The following is a 21661-nucleotide window of genomic DNA, read 5'->3' as shown; positions in this document are numbered from 1 at the left end:
CTCACTCTCTGTCTCTCTCTCTCAAATAAATAAAATCCAAAAAAATAAAAAAAATTATTTCAAGAAAAATAGCTATGTAATTAATACAAAGAAGTTCATTTATCAGAAGCTTCTGATAAATATAAAAGACGCTTCCTAACTAGGAACGCAAAATTTTCCCTATCCAGCTGTAAATAACGGCGATCAGGACAAAAATCAAGATAATCCTGATACACATATACTATGGAAAATGCATCCAGCAGCCTTATTTTTTGGATATACAACTATTACTTACTAAGCAAAACTAAAAGAATTCAAGGTAAGTTATGGGATCATTAGGCACCCAAGTTAACCCACTTTTCTTTTTTTACACTTGTAATACTGCTCAATGATAACTGATAGTTCTCAGAGAATACAAGACACTCTCTGAACAAAGCAATACGCAATCATGTTCAGCCTACTAATGTACCTTGGCAGGAGAAAGGAATACATTTTTAGAAAGATTATTCAACATGAAGTACTAAAATAAAAATATTTTAGTTTTGCCTGGTTATCTGAATTGATTTTGAGGAACTCACAGATTTTTTATTTCATTGCCACATTAAAGAAACAGCATCACTGTTTTTTGTAATATTTTCTTTCTGAAAGGGAAGATATCCCAAAAAAAATAATCAATTTAATTCACGGGTTCAGATAAGACAAAAACAAAAGCAAACAGCATATTTAAAAACCAGAAACTCTAAAAAAGATATATTACTGCATTTAATTTTTTTTTATATTCTTGGTGACTCAATCCACTGTGCCATAAGAAAATTGAATCAGTGTTTATGGCATGAACATTTGAGAAAATACACACATACACACACACACAAAGAAACTTACAGATTTTATGCCCTAATTAAGACCAGAAAAATAAACTGAAAGGAGTCTGCAAGGAAAGATAAAAGAAGTGGAAATCATATCTTTAATTTAATTATCCTTTATAAAGTTAATATAAAATAAAATTTCCCTAAGTACTAGAGAAAAGCAAATAACAAAGCAAGAAAATTTTACATTTCAGTAAATTGGAAATGGGCAAGAGAGCTGATTTCCTTAGAAACAACCAAAGAGGACTTTAAGGCATTGACTAAACAGTGATGAAATATTACATTAAATATGAAATTGTCATCTTTCTCTCTACACCCAGAATCTCCCCGACTTTGAAAATATCTATTATTTCACTAACCCAAAAGCCAAAATTCTAAAAGGCCTTTGCCACAGGTCTAACTCCATCCTGGGCAGCTTTGGAAATAACAATGCCTGCCTGCTCTGATTCGGCATCAAGGAGAAGCTAAAAAGAGGTATGTCTTGCTGGGAAAGCGTCTTCCTTGGGCCTCTTGCATGCTGCATATCTTACTGAGCAGGTCAAGACTACAAAGGGTCTGACTGCTTTTTACCTGGGCCTATTTCTCAGAATTGCTTTTACAGATAAGTGATAAGGCAAGCTCGCCCCCTAGACAAGGAACAGGTTTGATTACTGCTTGCTATAAAACCAGTGAATTCCCCCAGCTCAGAGATTCTCAGTTGCAATGCAAACCATGGGATTTGGGAGCAAGGCAAATGATACCAATATGCTGATATTCATGCTGCTGGTTTTACCTTAGTAATAACATCCTTTGTCTCTGACCCAGAAGTCTTATGTCTCTGCCAGCAACCCTGAAATAGTACTACATAAATTAATAGTTTGTCAGTAGGGTAACATCAAATCCCAAACATGCCCAGACCAGAGAGTTTGGGCAAAGGGAGGAATACTGACAGAAACATGGCTTTCTGAAAGAAGGAATGGGGATCACAAGTTGGATTTGGGGATATGAGAAAACTTTCTGGGATCTATGAGGGAATGCTCTCACCAGAGTGAAGTGGGGGAAGGGGGGACTAAGGGTCCCCACTGTCCTGATCACTAATGAGGCTGAGAGAAGAAAGGCAGGATTGAGACAAGTTACAGCAATGGTACCTTGGTTGTTGCTCATTAATTCTCCTCCATGCAGGGGAGGAAGTTGGGGGTGGTTATCGTGAACTGGGGGCAGCAAGGCCTTCAGCCTGGAGAAAGACAATGTGTGTGTGTGGGTGCTGAGTCAAGGAGTTCTCGAAGCTGTACAGTGCTGCCTGTAATGATGACCTTGCCACTGATGGTCTCTGGGAGGACCAACAACACTAGAAGTTCCTTTGGTTGAGCCCCAGCTGGGCAGCCGCTTGGAACCAAGAGCAAGTGTGCCTTGTTTACTGATATGAAAGAACCGTCTCCCTCTACATTACCTGACACCAGCCTTCCCCTCTATTCTGACTTAGGTGCTTTAAGGAGAAAGATGATCAGGTGGATCCAAGGTCTCCCTGTCCCCCAAAAGTACTGAAAGCCATACACACCAGTTCTGGTATGATGGGGAAGAAAAGGACTCAAACTGTTACGGCTCTGTTGGACACAGGAACCCAAGTGCCACCCTACCTATTTCCATGGACGGAGGGGACACTGAATCCAACTGATGGGGTTTGGTGCTTCTCAGTGGGTAAGGGAAGCTGAAGGAACCTTGTGAGAAGAACCTTTGGGATAATTCAGTGGTGCTGTCGTGTGGCTTCCACATCTGACTCCATAATCAGAATTGATATGTGCCATGTGTGTACTTCACAGTTCCCGTGTCAGAAGGGGTTTTCACGTTCAGGAACTGCTGTGCCTAGAGGTCCTCTCCTAGTACAACAGCATGCCTTCTTGATGGAGCCACAAAGTCCCTCCTTTTACCTTTTTTTAAAACAGGTAGCTATTAACATACAACTAATCTCTTGTGGAAAATAAACACCTGACATTCTCCTTTTCACGTATGTCTACCCGGACTCAACAATTAATGAGATGGGAAGGAAACGACTGGCCTTGATAGTCAAATAGAAATGGTATACTCAAGAGTCGAGCTCTTCCAGCCCTGGCACTGTCTCATTTACATAAAAAAAAATGGCAGCTACTCCTCTGGGGGAGACTAGATTCCCTACTCCACCACGTGACACAAAGCTGCTGGTCCAACAGGGCTTGCGCAGGTTTCTTTCAACGGCTGGCCGAGTTCACTGACAGCGTGGCTAAGTTAACAGTGCATGGTTCCCCTGAGCAATAGTAGCCATCCAGCCCCAGTGACAGCTCTGGGGGTCACTAGTTGTGGTAAGGACCACTCACACAATGGTCTCAATGAAAAGCTACCACTCTTGTCTTAGATAATGCTCCTAAGGACGAGGAATTTTTTATTTTTACAGACTCTCAGACAACTGCCAATGGCCTAGATGTCTGTCTTGCCTGTCAATTGAAAAACTAGAGACTGGCAGATTAATGAGCCCCTCTCTGTAGGGCCACAAACCGTAGAAATAAATTGTGGCTGCTGATCAGTCTGGGTCATTGACGTAAGTGCTCATGGTAAGGGTCGGTTCTCTGATGAGACCAACTGGAATCAAGCTGTTGTTCAAGCCTGTGCTGCCCAGATCATTGCCATCATTACTGGGATCCACCATCATGGATGGAGCACAAAGTAAAATGCAGAAGCTACTACTGCAAGTCAGACTTGTGACTCCTTCCAAAAGCTGGTCCATTTGTTTTGCAGAGAAGGAGGCCATGTTTGCCCTGTGCACTCCCAGCAAAATGACCACATCAAACCTTTGACTCCCATTTTGAGATAATCCTAATGCTTTACCACTATCAACAGTTTTTTAGGTTACTATCCAATCAGCTGACTTTGGTTACACCACTGTGGCTCTTGAAACTAAATTATGTCATGTTCTTAATTTTGTCATACTATCTTTAGTCTGACAATGGGATGTCTTTTGCCATAAAGACCACCTAACAGTGGGACAAGAGTCAAAGTAATCAATAGACATATTATGACCTTTATCATCCACAAGTTGCTGTCATTACTGAGAGAGAAAAGGGACTTTATAAATCAATTCAAAAGGATTTCTGACTCTACCTCACTCACCACCTCTTGGTCTAGACACCTTAATAAGGCAGTTTGGCCACTAGATAGAGCCATCTCCAGAAAGGGTAAGGAGTTACACAGACTTACTGTGAAAATCTGAGATTTCTCCCTGACCACTCCTGGGCATGATGTGTTTTTCTTTCCCCTAACAGGAACCTCAGGCCAGGAAAATTGATATGCCCTCCAGGTGGAAGCCTAATCAAAAGGGATCCCAGAAGATTCAAACATAAATTTGGTTCAGCAACCGGATATCTGTGTTGGACTGGCATGGTCCTAGATCCTAGATCATCAAGATAATGACCATTTGGGTTACTGAGTTGAGTACACTGCTTACCATGTATCTCTACAGTGGTCAAAGTAGTGGGCCTAATGAGTCTCTGTAAATTGTGTAAAAATGCCCTTATCCTACCTGCACTTGACCCTTCCAAACAAAAGCTCTGAATGGAAAAAAGATAAAGGTATAGCTACTGGGAAGTGATATAACCAATTCCCTGGCTATGGAGGGATAGCAGCAAATCTGGGAACTGGGAGGGATCATGTCAAATCCCAAGAGGTTTGAGAGGGTGTGATTAATGCTCTCTTAATTCTCCATATCCAGTACCTCAGCCTGGCAAAACAGTCATACGATCCACATGAGTCAAGTGGTGGTGGTGACTGGCAACCTGACTCACTAACACACTTCTAAGCCTGTCATCCCCATCCATGGGCTACAAAAACAGGAAAAGTCATGTGAACATGGCTGTTCCCGAACTGTTCTGCTGTGCCTGAGGCCATCAACAGCAGCTCCAAAACATGGACCATCCTCTCATACCTGTGCAAACTCCCGGACTGACACAATCTTATGTCAAACTGATGGATACACATTCATAGGCTTGTCCAGATTCCAAAGCAGCCTTAGGTTGTGCCATCAATCAAGGCTGCAGCTATTCAGAATACTGTCTATGTGGCCTAATTAAACCCGTCTAACAGTGATCCAAATAAAGGGTAGCAGCAAATTCCAAACTAGAGTGACCTGTGCTCTCCATGTGAGAGAAAGTAGAACATGAAATAGCTCTCCATTGGGCATGAGGGTTACTTTCTGGACCATCTATTGCCTCTGTTATTATTACTGGCAGTATTATTCCAAACTTCCTTATATGGGTCATAATAGATAATAGATTCCATAATAATTAAAACCTACTGGTCTCCCCCTGGGATTTCTTCACATTAGGTGAGTCAGAGACCCTGACAGGATGGGGACAGATGGATATAGAGTCAATATTGCAAGCTGGCCTCATCCTGCTGCTTGGGATCCTATTGATCACAGCTTGAACTAAATGCCCTATGAGACAAGTTGAATAGATTTGGTCCAAGTCTCTGTTGGCCCAATGAACCAGAATGCTCATCGTGTGACATATTCATGTGAAAATTCATCACAAGCCCAAATGGTATATTAAAGGCTGCTGGGTATTAGGAGAGATAGTTTTCTTTAGGACTCACACTCCCCTACAAGTCTTGCTAAGTGGACCTAGAATGTATGGCCTCAATTTCTTTTACTTGGGCCATTTCTCAGGGTTGCTTATGCGTTCAACAACCTTAAGAAATAAGGTAATGTCTGTCCCCAAAGAAAAGGGTTGCTTTTTGCTTGCTATGTAAGTGGCAGGTGCAGGGTGCCTGGGTGGCTCAGTCGGTTAAGCATCTGCCTTGATCATGAACTCAACGTCCTGGGATCGAACCCCTCATCAGGCACCCTGCTTAGTGGGGAGCCTCCTTCTTCCTCTGCCCTTTCCCCAGCTGGTGTGCTCTCTCTCTCTCAAAAAAATAAATAAAATCTTAAAAAAAAAAAAAAGTGGCAGATGCTTCAAGTTCAATAAATGGTCCTCACCTGCAATGCAAGCCCACTGTATGCATGGCATCCATATGGGCCAAAGCACATCACTCCTATGGGATTCGGAGCAAAGGAAATTGGTGTAAATACGATAACACTTATGAAATTTGCTGTGCCATGAGTAATAAAGCCATTCTTCTCTGACCCATGAGTCTTGTGTCTTCTGACAGCATCCATGATATATTAGCAGGCTACTTATTAGTTTGCAAGTAGAGTAAAAATCAATTCCCAAACCCAACAAGCTTATCTCTGGCTTGAACCACCTCTGATACCTGATATAAAGCCCAGTTCAGGCAACCATTCATATTTAATGGTCAAGTACAAACTGACAAAGATGTCATAAGGTTGAAGCTACTCATCCTAGATTATTTGATGAAAGCAGGAGAAAATCATTAACATATGAATGTAAAAACCTGGATCACCTCCTTAACTTCTAGAACCTAAACTTATGGATTCTCCTATTGGGCCTCCACATAAAACTGGAATTCTTCCGTTCAGTTCCAGTTCCCCTATAGCAAAATCCCTATGAAGGGAACTGGTATTACCACTTTACTACATTATGGTGTGGAGAGGAAATCTTAAGTTTATGAGATACCATTATATTCTCGTTTGGGGGAAAGAATGATTTGGACTATGGCCTGAACAGGGAAGAAGTGAATATGGGGTGCTACTGGCCACAGGCAATATATATATATATATTATATTATATATATATAATATATATTTTTTAATTATAAGCCTGATTTTCAGAAGTACCATTAATCAATCAATCAACCAACCACACAATAAGCCTACCCTCATGGAGGCAGAAAAAGTGGCTAAAAGACTATTGTTTATAAAATGAGGTCTCCACCAAAGGAGTGGAAAAAGCAGGAAAAGTATGCACGATTCAGGGAATAAAGAGTTAAGAAAGATAATTTTATTTTCCATTGTCAAAAATCCTACAAAAGCATTGAGGGTTCAAAATTCACCTTCAGAAATTTAATGAACAGACTCAAATGTCACAGAGTGATTTGTGTATGATTACTGCAAAAGATTTGTCTACTAGTTATTACTCACTGTTACAAGCAAATAAAGAACTTGAGAAAGAGGATGAAATAACAATTTAGAAGCAGAATTATAAAAGTCAACATTCAACTCCCTCAGCGTTATGTCCAGACTTCAGGCTAAGTATCAAATGTGATCCGTAAATATTCCAGATTTACTGCGTTGTAATGCATGTGATTAAAACAAACTGTGCTAACAATTAGGAAAATCCACAAGCTCAGAAGGTAATTTCATATTCACTTGTCTCCATAATTCATTAAAGATAAAAATGAATGGTTTCTGAGAACAACCACAGACATGAATTTGATGGATGGCCAACCCCCCCCCCCCCCGCCACCCCGCAAGCCACGCGGAGAAGGTAGCTATGTTTATTCATCATGGTCTGCACCCTCGTGGGGCAGCGGTACCGCGGGCATGTCCTGCTATGCGTCAGGACACACCCCGACGCAGACACTGCTGGGGGTGTTCTTGCTTACTGCAGACACAAATATGTCAAAACTATCTGTAATTTCCAAAAAAAAAAAAAAAAGTTAAAATTTAAACCTGTCTTATAAATAACATGAAAGTACATCATTGGAACAATTATGAAAAAGAATCTGAGTTCAGTTCTTTGTTTTAGAGCTGGGACCTTTGTATCCTCCAGGGTCTTTGTCTAGCAGGGCTGAGAAGGAAGGGGGGTAGAGACTCCAGACAGAAAACTGTACAGATGACATCAGAGCAGGTCAAACACCAAGAGCATGGAAACAAATCTATTTTTCCCATTTAAAAAAAAATCCCTCAGAATAATTAAAATGAATTCCTATCCAAATTAAATTGCCTTGAAGTTTTCTGAGCAAGGCTTTAGGCATTATAAACACTCCTTGACTTTGGCCTGCCAGGTTTCCTCTATCAATCATGCGGTAGCCTAAAATTAAATTGAAATGATTAGATCAAGGAAAATCAAATTTTTTAACATTTAGTTTCAGTAATGTGATTATGAAGCTTTTAGTGATATTGTAATTACTTTGAAGTTTTGAGCATATGTTTTCTACTGAGAGTATTCCATGGGGAAAAGCTGCATTAGGGAAATAAGTAAATACAGACCGCAGTGAAGCATTGGGGTCTGTGTTTGTTGTAAAGTTAAAAGCTAATGGTGGAAAAGAGACAATGCATCCATGTGATTTACACTCTCAACGTCCTGCAGGGAGTAACCACTTTAAAATCCCCGCTAAATCCAGAGTTAAAATAATGGAATGGCTTCCCTTTAAGGGCAGCATTAGAGACGCAATAGGAGAAAAACAGTAAAGACCCGGGACAAAAAGAAAGAAGTCATCATCCTGTACTAGCTCCAATTTTTGCACAGGAAAATGTGACAGACTAAGATCACTCTAAAATTAATAAATCTTTTCTCAGAATATGAAACATTTTAATGAACTTCGTCTATGCCAAAATCAAACCATATAATCACTATGCTTCTCTATTCTTTCATCCACTTCAACAATTACTGGGATTATGCTCGGTTTGGGGGGTTACAAAGCTAAATAAGATGAGGCCCCACCCCGCAGGCAAATATCAGTAGAGACTGGATTCTTCCATGAGGTACTTCAACCTCAGCAACAGGAAGGGAGATTAGAGAAGACAAAACCAGAAACAAGACAATGGTCTCCTCTCTTTTCATTCACACTTCTACTCATTCAACAATTATTTATTAAGTACAAGCATACTTCTTCCCCCAAGAATGAGGCAGGTAAGTAAACACACAACATTAAAACGAAATGAGATTAGCTCTTTAAACTTTAGCAGGAAAATCATTCCATCAAAACAATCTGAAGCACACAAACCTTTTGAAGGATTTGTTTACTCTGATTATCAAAGCACAGCTAAATGTCCTAGTAGCTTAAAGATCCGAAGTAGAAGCAATGCAACAGACTTGGTGTTTACCTTAGATACTGCCCATTTTATTTTTTTATTTGAATTCACTTCTTACTTTCAGTCACAGACACTGTCACTTTCTACTGTCTTAGAAGAGCCCTGATTCATCAAGTTATATTCACCTGCCACCGACCTCTGCAGGCAGTCAAGTTTGCTTCCTCTACCCGATGGGCCTCGGAATCCGACACACAGCGCCGCCTGTTGCACACGTGCTCTCTGCATTACGTGGGACTGACCAGACTCGTACTGTCGTAACTTCTGTCATCCCAAAGCGAGTGAGCGCGATTTAACTTGGCCCTGCTGCCAAAGCTATCCTTCTGAAAATAACTCTGACCGCGCCTGTTCTTGGCAATTAGACCAAGTGGCTCCTCATTACGAGCACAGCAAAACCTGAACCCTCCAGCATGGAACAGAAAACTGTCTTAAGAAGGCCTCTATCCCTCTTCACCCTGATCCCTCTTCATTTCCTTCTCTGAGCTCCTTACACTCCGAGCTCCCACCCACTATTCCTCCTTCCCCAGCACAGCCTCCGAACTCAAAGCCCTCACATCTTGCTCTGCTAGAAAGGCACTTTCATTTGCCTGCTCAGGAGACCACTCATCCCTAAAGGTCCAGCACAAATCCACCTCTTCTCTGGAATTTCCCCTGTACAAGTAAACACACTTCCTCTGTAACTTTTGTTACCGCTGATCACTATTTTGCAGGTGTACGCAGCATCTTCACTAAGTTGTGACTTCCTCATTTGGATATGCAGAGTTGCAACCTGTGACGGGTCCTATAACACAGGGTCTCAATAAATATTTGTTGAATTTAACATTTATTTTCTTTCTTCTTTTTTTCCAAAAATAAACTTCTTATTTTCTTACAAATCCATTTCTACATCTACTTTAAAAATTCATTCCATATTTCCCTTAGAGTTTCTCCTAACTGTACTAACAATGTGTAATTGAATATTTTCCAAATATTTCAGCTAAAACTGCCTCATGAAACCAAATTCTATACTGACATCTTTTTTAAAAAAATTAGCAAAGTAAAGTACACAATTTCATTCTTTTTTGTCCTTCATAACTTTACTAGAATTTACTTACAACTTCTGTGTAATTTTCAACCAAGCCAGATTAGTTATTACTTAGGAAGGGCAGGACAACATTAAATTATTCCACAGGAGCATGAGGGGTCTAACAATCATGGTGAACTGGCAAATAAGAAATCAAAATGTACATAAAATGGTTTTTGCTCCTGCTTTCCCTGATCATGTGTTGTTGTGTGAAGTCGTATTTCCTGTCAAAAGCATAACAAAGCTTCCCCTGCTCTACAGGATACAAATGAGCAACCTGGTACAGCAAATTTCCCAGCTGTAATTCACCATCGCAGTCCTGGAGTGTAGCCACATGTTCTTTTGCCACCTGAGAAAACTACCCTGAAAAGTGAGTTATGTCCTTGGCCAGCCTCATCAACTAGTCCACAAAATAAATACTAGGTTCATCACGTGTGACATTACTGCAATGCCTTTAAAAGACCTGAGAAAAGGCAAAATCAAGTAGCAGATTCACTGTCAATTCAACGTCCTGTATCTGTTATTCTTAGCTCATAATACGACACTTCAAAACTAGCTTTCAGATGGTGAAAGCCTTAAGGGTAGTGGCGGTCAGCTGAAAAGAACCTCCTCAGGCTGGCCATGCCCCAGTCCCTGAGGCCTGGGAATGTGACTACGTGGCAAAGGGGACTTCGCAGATGCAATGAAATTCAGGATCTTGAGATGGGGAATGTAATCACAGGTGTCCTTACGAGAGGGAGGCAGAGGGAGATCTGACTACAGAGAAGCAGCAGGTGCTGTGGCTGCAGACACCCAGACTGGAGCAAGGCAGCCAGGAGCTGGGACGCAGCCTGCAGAGGTCCAAGAGGAGCCTTTGCGGGGGCCTCCAGGAGCTGGTTCCGCTAACACCTGATTTCAGCCCCTTAAAACTCGCCTGGGATTTGTGCCCTCCAGAACTGTAAGAGAATAAATCCATGTTGTTTAAAGCCACCAAACTTGTGGTAATTTGTTACAGCTGCAACAGGAACCAAACACAGTAACTGAGCCACCCCTCACAAGTGTATAATACCACTTTTATTTTTTTTTATTTTTTAAGATTTTATTTATTTATTAGAGAGAGACATAGCGAGAGCAGGAACACAAGCAGGGGGAGTGGGAGAGGGAGAAGCAGGCTTCCTGCAGAGCAGGGAGCCCGATGCGGGGCTCGATCCCAGGACCCCGGGATCATGACCTGAGCCGAAGGCAGACACTTAACGACTGAGCCACCCGGGCGCCCACCACTTTTAAAAGTTAGTGAAATGATGGTGCTAATCTGTCTTCTAGAAAACACTACTTTTATAACCAGAACATGAGTTACTCGATGCCGTGACTGGTAATTTATCTGACATAATCTGTCACAGAAATACAGTCAGTTCTACATGTATTATAATGGTGATACATTTGTCCAATCCTTAAGACTATGTTTATAACATTCATTGCATTTCTGTATTTGCAAAATATTATATGCTTAATGTTGAACATCTGAAAAACACAAAACCACAATACAAAAGAATTCCACAATCCAAAGATAGTAATTTGGGGGGAGAGTCTCTGAAATTTTTACATATATAATGCTATCTACTTTTCAGTTATGGCAACTAAGCTCTTATATTAATATTCTTAAAAAATATTTCTTAACTACTGAAGAAGTCACACATTTATGAGGCTTAGGTCATAATGTTAATATTCTTATTATCATCATTGCTTGAAGGAAAAAAAAATCATGTCACCTCCAGAAATCTGACCTCAAATGGCATCACGACCCATTCTCTAACTTTACCAGCTTAACTTGCATTCTATCCGGCATAAAATGATTAAATTGGCCGCAGAAGCCAGAAGGGATTTTTAATAAATTTATACACAAAGAATTGTGACAACCATGACTAGACCCAATAAAGAAGTTCCTCATATGTTAGGCCTCAAATAAAAATTATTCCACAATGCCCCCCCCAAAAAAACCCAGTTATAAAATGTACAGTAGTTCTGGCGTGCCCAGCAGTTGCCAGGGTATAAAGGCAAGCATATACACCTGGAATAAAATCATCATACACTGAGAATAAGATTATTTGGTGAATTCCTTGTAATTAAGCCAAAGGGGGGAAAAAACAATACATTCGAGAGAAATTTTGCATGTAGTGAAAAACTGCAAATGCCACGCACGTACATAAAAATGGACCATGAAGAAAAGAAAACTCTAGAGAGGACCACAATAAAGGAAGAAACGCCCTAACCTGCCAATGGCAATTGGCACCAACCTCACCAATTCTTAAATGTAGAATGGGAAGCAAGTACCAGACCTCCACTATGTATTACTTTGTTTGTGTCATGCAATTACGTCTAAACTGACTGCACAGTAAAACACATACAATTCCTATCCGATACTATTAACTCAGGCATCTTCATTTAAAAACATGTTTTGATGTTGTCCCACATAATTACCCAAGCTTGGTGAATGCCGACCTACCGACTTGTGCAATCTACGTGTGTTTGTGCTCGGCAGCTCAGGGAAGCAGCAACTTGTGGAATGCTGCCTCAGTGCGCTTCAGTCTGTACCTCTCACTCCCCTTCAAGGACACGCCACGCAGCTGGAAGGACTCCAAGCCAGAGCTCAAGGTGGAAAGAAGCATGCTAGAGCACGAATTACTCTTCTTCCACCCTCATTTCTCCAGGCAGTAAGCCTAACTGGTACCCAATCCTCTGGTCAGCCTAAGTTCCTCACTCCCCAAAACTGGATCAAGGAATAAAGGGTATCCAGGACCAGATTCCTAAGAAAGCAAAATGCAGAAACAAGGCCTGTTCGCTGCACACAGCTCCCTGTGTGGGCAAGGACCCTCGTGCGCCCCAGTCTGTTAGTCATGCCATTCCCATTGCTACCCTCAGAAACACTTTCACAACCAGTAGTCAAGCTCTGTGGAAACCAGCAGCAAGTGAGGAAAGAGCTCCCTTCTTAATTATTCAGACAACAGCTGCTCCTTCGAGTTGAAGAATGAAATGTCAAAACTCCAGTTTCTGAGAAAATGAAGTAATGTTGGGAAGAAAAACAGTAAGACACAAGGAAAGGGGGAGTGCACGTGGCTTCTCTGAAAGAGAGACATTGCAAACTCAGTCCTATTTCTCTGTGTTACTCATGCAGAGCGAGCTTCAGGCATGTATCCTACCTTTCCATGTTCTGGAAAATGCATCTACTCTGCACAATAAGCTTTAAAAAGCACAATGTAGCTACAAAGGGCTTCATCTCAGGTCACCTAATTTATGTACTGAAACTCCAGAAACATTCAACAATAGGAATAACTGGTATATCCATTGATTACATAAATAATGACATTGTCTCAACTGGAACACCAATATTAATTCCCTAATCACTTTTTTTTTCCTCCCTATTTGATGAGGGTGGGAATAGGGGTTTGAGGGACAGGTTAAGGTTGCTATATATTGTACATCTCAAGCTTTTTCCCTCTTCCAATGGTAAGGGCTCTAATGTTAACCTTTATGAGGGACCCTGTTCAAGTCTTACAGGAAAAGTGAATTGGAGAAATCATCAAGAACCTATCAATACTATTAAAAATACAAACATTGGTCCAAGGATGGTCTCAACACGTGACCAGGTGTAAAAATACAAACACTCATCCAAGGATGGTCTCAATACGGGGCCAGGGGTATAAGGTATGCAGATATTGAAAAGGAAACAACCCTACTCTGCACTATGCTGGGTCACTCAGGGCCTCTGGGTTTGGCAACAGTGTTCTCCCCATCCACGGAAGAAACTATACATAGAAACCTAAACATCATGTGCTACATATCAAAGAAGGACATATAGAGTACTTCTGAAACATGAATAAATTTAAAGCTTTAATAACATGAAAAAAAAATACCTGTCAATGAGAGATATTTAATACATTCTATAAAAAGGAGGACTTTTTTTTTTTTAAATGCAGCCCTTCATCAAAGATGAATTACTGACATCAGAAATGCCGCCAGGCCGAGAAAAGCCATCTCCTACCCTACAACCACCCTCTCTCTCTTACTGGAAGGCCATCTCCAGATTGAGAGGAAAAGGAAGCCATTAATGCTTACCTGGACTTCTAGGCACTGTTGCACTATACTGCGGCTTTCCATTCCTGCCACAGACATCTCTCTAAAATGTAATCCGTTCATAATGCACTTCTGGATACAATGGATCACTGAGTCCTCCCACCGCCCTTGACCCTGCTTACCGCTGACAGACCATGCCCTTCTAGCCTGGGGCCAGCTTGCTTCCTCTGGCCTCTGCCTCATGGCGTGGTCTTCATCCCACTCTTCCCTCTCCCTGCCATGCCTCAGTTCATGTCTAGACCTCTGCCTTCGTCTAATGAACTCCTAGTTGTCCTTCCGTGCCTCTGGACACAGTGGATCCACCAGGCTCTGTTAGTTGCCCTCTCCAGCACTTCCCCGTGTAAACCTGTCATGATATTTATAGTGTAGGATTGCAAATCTTTATTTTTCTGTACACCTTCTACACTATGTGGTGTTGCTAAGCTCTTGGTTGATTCCAAAGGAGGAGCTAATTGCTTCAGATTGAGAAGTGTGAGAACTGACACACAGGTGGGGATCTTAAGGAAAACTTGATATAAAGTTTGTGTCATTTGAAATGGATCCAGCAGGATGAACAGTAGTTTCCAGATGCACAACAGAGAGGAATAACGTCCAAAGCTGAGAAAATAACATGTGCAGAAGAGACCTGAAAACCTGTGGTGTGATGGTGTGTGTGTGTGTGCTTGTGTGCGCATCTCTTTCTAATTACTCTGCTTCTGCTGGGGGGAGGATTCTTACCCAAATATATGTCTTATCAGTCCAACTAGATCACAGACTCGTCTCGGAGAAACAGTCTCACATTTCCCCGTGTCCTTCCCCGGTGGGCGATAAACACACACTTGCCACCCACCTGGACCTCCCCCCCTGCACAGCACCACCCGATCTAGTACCTCGGAAAGAACTGACACTGAAATCATTAGTGGCGAGCTGAAATACCCGTTAATTCAGAGAAGAAAGGTTTCTATTTAGAGAAAATAGATATAGGAATAAACCTGGTAGAAGTCCCAGATAATTAGGACATATAGTACTGGGGGAAATATAGTAACCTGACCACAATTCTTTTTAACCAAGACTCTCTCCTACAGGGGGAAGTAAATAAGCCAGGAAGGTGAGCTACAACATAAGTCAGCCAACTGTCATAAAAATTTCCTTCTTTAATATTACAAAACTTAAGAGAGAAACCATTCAGGTTACTACAAAGAAATATTTAAAATGAGCTCATTAAATACAAATTAAAACAGAAATACTGAATAAGCACTGGGCCACAATTAAAGGCTGAAGAAACAGCAGGTAGGAAACAATTTTCATTGATCAAAGAACTAAAAGCTAACAGAATATGGACTATTCTGCATTGAAACTGTTTTCATGAATATGAAGCATTTCGAAGTAAGATTTTTTCCCCATTTTTCAAAGAAGCTTTGGAGGTAGAAATGGATCTGCATATCTTAATATAAAGTACTTTCACTGTATCATTTTTAAGCAATGAAGCTATGAGGTTTCAAAAAAATGTAGACTTCAAAAAAATCCTTAGAAATCATTCCAAAATTGAAAAGGGCATAAGGTCATCATTTTAGAGCCTTTGGACCCAAAGAAGAACTGTACATAATTACACAAAATCACCTATGCGAAGATTCAGTAGAATTTCCTTTATGACACAATTGTACTTCGTCGTAACTAGGAGCTTTTAGAGCCTATCTTGAGTACTTCAAAGTAGGGTCACATTTTATCTAAAATTATTGAAATGGCAAAGTAGCAGTACACAGTACATTCAACTAGAAATATAAACTCTGTAACTTTAAAATTCACCACATATAAGTTTTAAAACAAATGTATAGATTTGTAGGCAAATAGTAGTTAGATTGTACATTCATAATAGCAAGGCCATTTTTTTTTCTATTTCTTTCACTTGTGTATCCCTGGCACCTGGAGCAGTACTAGGCACACAGTAGGTGCTCAATTATTGGATCTGGTTTCATGAAAATAAAACAATATAAAATGAAAAATGAGAGGGTTTTTTCTTATAAATTCATTTTAAAACTTAAAATATATACTGTTTTTAATTTAACAGGAAGGCAAAAATAAAAATATTTTATGGTACACAAGGGGTAAATGGGCATTCTTATAAACACTGCCAAAGCCACCAAGCACAGCTGTGCAGCTTGTGCACTGCTCAAAGGCACTAAACCTGAGCGGGGATGGAAAGAGGTAGGGAGAAAAGAAAAACCCAGTAGATGCTCTGCTGATGGATGTGAGTCAGTCTTGAGGAGGATGTCTTTTTGAAATTTTTCAGTCCTGAGGAGCAGCTTTTACTACCTGTTACACTAGACAGAAATGTAAAATAGGGTCACTTACTTTAGAACAATTTAAAAATACCTAGAAAAATTCAAAATCTACTAATTCTTTGACTAGAAAATCCACCCAGAAATTGTAACAAGATTTTTACTTTACATATATGCTTATATATGCAAATAAAGAGATATGAACACAAACATTTCTGATGATAGCAATCTGTAAACCTACTAAATGCTCATTTATTGAAGAGTATTTGCATAATTTGTGTACATCCACAAAATAAAAAAGTAGGCAAGAATTACTGTGGGGTGGAGTTGTAGAGGTAGATATATATATTTTCTAAGAGATAATTTAAATAATATACAGATGTGACTATATTCTAATTGTTATTTTTAATCAAAAATTTTTAAAGAATTAGATATTGAAATTTGAATTCCAATATTGACAACACTGTTGTATACAGATCCATGCACTTTAATATCTGATACTACTGAAATACCTAAATCCAGTTCTATAGGAATTAGAATATACCACAAATATCACTACCAAAATTCAATTTTAAATAAAAAGACTTGCTGATTTTAAAAGGGTAAAATATGTTTTTAATAATGATGCCAAAAATTGTATTTTTCTAAAGTAGAATTTTCTTAAGCCTTTCTATTCTGCTTTATATCATCTTGATATCCTTCCCCATACTTCTCACAGTCATAATCACCAACTTCAATTAAACTATGTTTCTATGGCTGTCTGGGTCAGGGCATTTAACAGATCAGTCATAAACCAAGTGAGAAATATAAGTACTTTTGAAACAGTTCCTGTGCCAAGAAGGAATCCTAATTTTTAAGAACGTAAAAGGAAGGTTAATACTACTGGTAGTGAGGTAACACTCAATCCTCTTGACTCCTATTGTACCAAGTAACCTATTTTTGTTTTTCCTCAAAAGTAACCAAGATTTATATAAAGTGGAAGAGCACTATTTGCATTAAAGAGGGTGTAGCAATTAAAAAGAGCATAGGCATAAAGGGCCAAGTTCGGAGTAGCATAATGTCTTTAACAGAAAAAAACAATCCCAGATATACATTGATTTATATTTTGATCTCCAGCTTATCACTAGGTATAAACTATAATGCCTTTCCTGTCTCCAAAGTTTAGTCACAGAAACAGGAAACCCGTCACTTCAAGACTTCCATTCAATTGCCTCCACTTTCACTTACCTTCCAACATTGTCCTTTCCACACTTTCCAACACAACCAAGTACAAAATTGGCAATCAAGATTTTTATAAAAATGTGCCCACCAACAGAATTAGGCACACTCTCTATTCCTTCACTTTCACTTACCGTCCCACACTCTCTCTTCCTTCCACACTCTCCAACACAACCAAGTCCAAAATTGGCAACCAAGATTTTTATTAAAATGTGCCCACCAACAGAATTAGGCACACTCTCTCTTCCGCCACTTTCACTTACCTTCCAACACTCTCTCTTCCTTTCCGCACTCTCCAACACAACCAAGTCCAAAATTGGCAATTAAGACTTTTATAAAAATATGCCCACCAACAGAATTAGGCAATGCAACTAATTGTATAAAATAATTTACTGCACATTGTCCAAATGGTTTTTATATGTAAGGTACTTTTCGTGGGAGGGAGCATGTTGTATTTATGTTGTAATACACATTTATTTGCACTATGTAAAACAATATGTGGAGTATGAGAAAAAACATCTTTTAAAATCTACCTTATATTCTCCATGTAATTATAAGTTACTAATAACTGTCTAATCAAATCCAAAGATCATACTCTTCCTTCTCATGTCCCAAGTAAATGAATCCCACGAATCCCAAGTAAACTAAACTGCCTAAACATAGTTCATCCTAACAAAGTGTTTATATAGCCATGTATTAGATAATTTAGAATTGTGATTTTTAATCTTAAGTCCCTGTCTTTATATATAGCTTTACTATAAATTTGCTTTTAAAAGTATCCATGCACTATATTAAGTTGAATTAAAATAAAATTTGCACAACTGTCTTCAAAATAAAATATAAATTATTTTTTCCTATAAAATACTAACATCATGGATTTTGAAAATTTTCTTCTGCTTGGTTTTCTGATTCAGTTCAGAGTTGTGTTTATAGTGGATTATAAGTAATGGTCACCAAAAAGGTCTCAGAGGATTCATAAAAGTTTATATGAAAAATGTATTGATAAGAAAAAATGTCTTAATTGGATGACTCTCAAAACTCGTTCACCAAAAGTCATACTATGCTAGAAAGGTAAGAAAAAATTGGACAACATCATTAGGTTTTATCACTGCTGCAAAGACAGTGTCAGTTAATCACTGGCTTGATTCTCCCAGTGAGTAGAACATTTTACTTTTTAACATTAATTTCCTAAAAAAAGACTTAAGAAGACTTTATCAGTGCATACAAACTTACGTATTTTAAAAATCCACTTCTCATCTTTCTGGACAGACCACTTTTGACTTCAGATGTACTCATTGCAACCAAAAGTGCCTTGTAAGTGGCACTCATCAGGAATAAACCCCAAATAGGCTCACCAAATCTTCCATACACAATCTAGAGCGGGTCTCTGTCATAATAAACCCCCCAAATAGCAATGGTTTCTAGTCATACTGTGCATTTCCACTAATTTCAAAGATCACCGCTAAAAAGAAAAAAACAAACAAACAAACTTTTGGCTTAACAACCCCGGAAGGGAGAAAACTTTGCTAATCTTATACATCACAGTGTTTATAATATAATAAACCATTTCCAAAGCTTTAATCACAAAAATGCACCTAGGTCATTTTGTGTTAAATAATAATAATAATAGTTCATTATGCAAGTATTTAATGCTTGTTATTTACTCTTCTTTAATCTCAGACCTACAATGAGAGATTTAAAAGGAAAAATGGGAGGGAGCAAGGCGTTTAAATCCCTTTGCAGGAATTTCTTTTGATCCTAACCATTACTGCAGGTACGTTCCACCAGAGTTTAATGCTTCGCTAGGATTTCCCCGGAAAGTCCTACAGACTCTGGGTCCCAGTCTGTTCCTAACTGGCAGGCAACTACCAAGGCGCTCTGAGGGACCTGCCAACGGACCCCCGCAAGTCTGGCTGCGCAGCGCGCTCGCTGTGGGAACGCGCGACCCAGCCTTCACCTGGGAGGTGCAGGGGCACCAGGGTCCCTGAACTTGTCTCCGGTGGGAAGCCTGTCAAACCACGGGCGGGGTGGGGGCTTAGAACACACACACTTATACTCCTGGCCCACGGCGGGCACTGGGAGGCCCACGGCGGGCACTGCGAAGCCCGCAGCGCGGGCCGAGGACGGACGGACACGGCCGCCCTGACACTGACAGTTGACACCGGCGCGGACACCCTGGGGGTCCCTGTCCGCCGAGGCCCGGCGGGGCGGCGCAGAGAGTCTGTACCTGGCAGGCACCCACGTACCTATCATGGTCACTGCGCAGGTGGAGGCTGCTGGGCATGCAGGGACCTACGCGCGCACTGGCACCCACACGTGCCTCCCACCAGTGTGGCTCCGGGGTTAAATCTTCCAGCACTTGCCTCCCCGGTGGCCGGCTGCCGGAATGCGCACGCGCGGACGGCGCGCAGCCAGTGACCTTCTGGGAGTCGTAGTTTTACCGCGTAGTTTCTCCTTACCCCGCCCCGCCCCCGCCCCGCCCCCGCCCCCGCCCCCGCCCGCCCGCCGCCGTCCGCCCGCCGCCGCCCGCCTTCCGCTGGCCGCCTTCCGCCACCATTCCGGATTCAGGCCCAGGAAACGTACGTCACGGGAGGACTGGGCCATTTGGCCGCAGTGTTGACGCGTCGCTTAGCAACCAGGAGGCTTGCCTTTGGAAGCTTGTTGCGGCTCTGGCCGCGGTCCTTCCTCTTCCCGCCCTTGCCCTCCCTCAACTCCCTTCACCTAGGAGCTGCCAAACATCTGGAGCAACCTGGGCACTACGAGGGGTTGAATTTCTACCAGTAACGCGCCTTTTTACATTTTTTCCCGAACTCCTTCTCACATCCGTAAAACCCACTGATTCTTTTACTACACGTTTTATGAGAACAAGACATTTTCTAGGAAGATGGTGGCAGAAAAAGAGACCCTGAGCTTAAACAAATGCCCAGACAAGATGCCGAAGAGGACCAAGCTGCTGGCCCAACAGCCGCTCCCGGTGCACCAGCCTCACTCCCTGGTTTCTGAGGGCTTCACAGTCAAAGCCATGATGAAAAACTCAGTCGTAAGTGATCTTCCTGCATTGAATGCACTCGCCCCGAGTCAGGGGCACCAGGTTATAGATGCTGGCCGGCCCTGTGACGGATTCTGAATCTGCGTCCTGGGTGGTCTTTGGCAAAGATGGCAGTTCCCCTGCAGACGGTGCCCAGCAGAGTGTGGAGGTCCCGGCCAGGTTGTTAGAAAGGATCTTGGGCAAGGGAGGTGCTATATCCCATTTATAAGCGCCTTCCTAATAACTCATGGTGTCTAGACCACCCCAAATTACTCTTAAACGATTTACACGAAAATAAAAAAGAGCCTCTTTACTTACTGATTCCTAATCGAGCGCCACTCAGCAAAGGGCCTTCTAGAAGGAGCGTTCTTAGAAATCATAAACTCTTGTAGAATTTGACATGTTCTGATGTACACCTGGAAGAATGAACTCATTAAATCATCTACAATATGAAATCTCATCAAGTCGACCTAAGGAATTCTAGAACATCCCTGCATTTACTCTGACAACCCCCTTTCTTACAAATAGCATCAGCCTGTTAGAGCACTGATAGGCAATTTAATATGAAGTCTATTTCCAGACCTTTTAAATGATAAATTTTAAATAATCCAAGCTTCAGTTCAAGTATTTCTGGCTATTACTATAATTCGTATTTAATTTCTATTATTTGTGGTAGTAAAAATAAAATATTCTCAATACTATTAGGGGGAAAAAAGGTTTAAAATACACGCAAGTGATTTCGCTACATGCATGATAGGTTTAAAAAAAACTTTCTCGCGTTTGTTAAACAGCTTTAAATTTGGTATGCTAAACCAGGTTTTACTTCTGACTAAGCAAGCCCCTGTCTGGGAATGAGATATTAATAATAAATGCAGCTTTCAAATTCGTATAATTTACACTCTGGGAGCATCTGACTTACTGTATAGTAGCTCATTATGTTAAATGAATAGTGTTGCTTTCAGTATCACATTATTTCTTTTACATACCCCATCCTTTACCTACATGAATGAAACAGCTTACCTCTAGATCCCTACGTCAGATTACCATATTACTACACAAAATGATATTTGGATTATTGGAATGTGTGTCAGTTGGTTTACAATAATGAAAATTTGTGGAAATAGACTAAAACTTCAGCTTGTTGTAGTTACAATCCTTTTGCATGGTTTTCACATAAGTAGGTGGTCATGGGGATCAACA

At 40.8% G+C, this 21661-nt stretch overlaps 2 protein-coding genes across 6 annotated transcripts in view; one reads left to right on the top strand and one right to left on the bottom strand.

Moving 5' to 3' along the window:
• The window catches only part of PRKN (parkin RBR E3 ubiquitin protein ligase), a 1297079-nt gene extending 1277247 nt beyond the window's left edge, over window positions 1-19832 (bottom strand). For all 4 annotated transcript variants that reach the window (XR_013441028.1, XM_078054494.1, XM_078054492.1 and 1 more), the window contains exon 1: window positions 19680-19832. Coding sequence is in view for 3 of the 4 variants with exons in the window: in XM_078054494.1 (XP_077910620.1) it covers window positions 19680-19686 (7 nt within the window). In the remaining variant the exon portion in view is untranslated. The remainder of the gene's footprint in view (window positions 1-19679) is intronic.
• Window positions 19833-19948: 116 nt separating this feature from the next.
• The window catches only part of PACRG (parkin coregulated), a 511451-nt gene continuing 509738 nt past the window's right edge, over window positions 19949-21661 (top strand). The window contains exon 1 of one of the 2 annotated variants that reach the window (XM_078054491.1): window positions 19949-20473. In XM_078054491.1, coding sequence (XP_077910617.1) covers window positions 20318-20473 — 156 coding nt within the window. In that variant the 5' untranslated portion in view covers window positions 19949-20317. The remainder of the gene's footprint in view (window positions 20474-21661) is intronic. The other variant, XM_078054490.1, reaches the window with a different exon arrangement.

The sequence above is a fragment of the Halichoerus grypus genome, chromosome 9, assembly GCF_964656455.1.
Source record: "Halichoerus grypus chromosome 9, mHalGry1.hap1.1, whole genome shotgun sequence".
NCBI classification, from domain to species: domain Eukaryota; kingdom Metazoa; phylum Chordata; class Mammalia; order Carnivora; family Phocidae; genus Halichoerus; species Halichoerus grypus.
The sequence above is the reverse complement of the archived record's forward strand: the minus strand, read 5'-3'. Positions and strand labels throughout refer to the sequence as shown.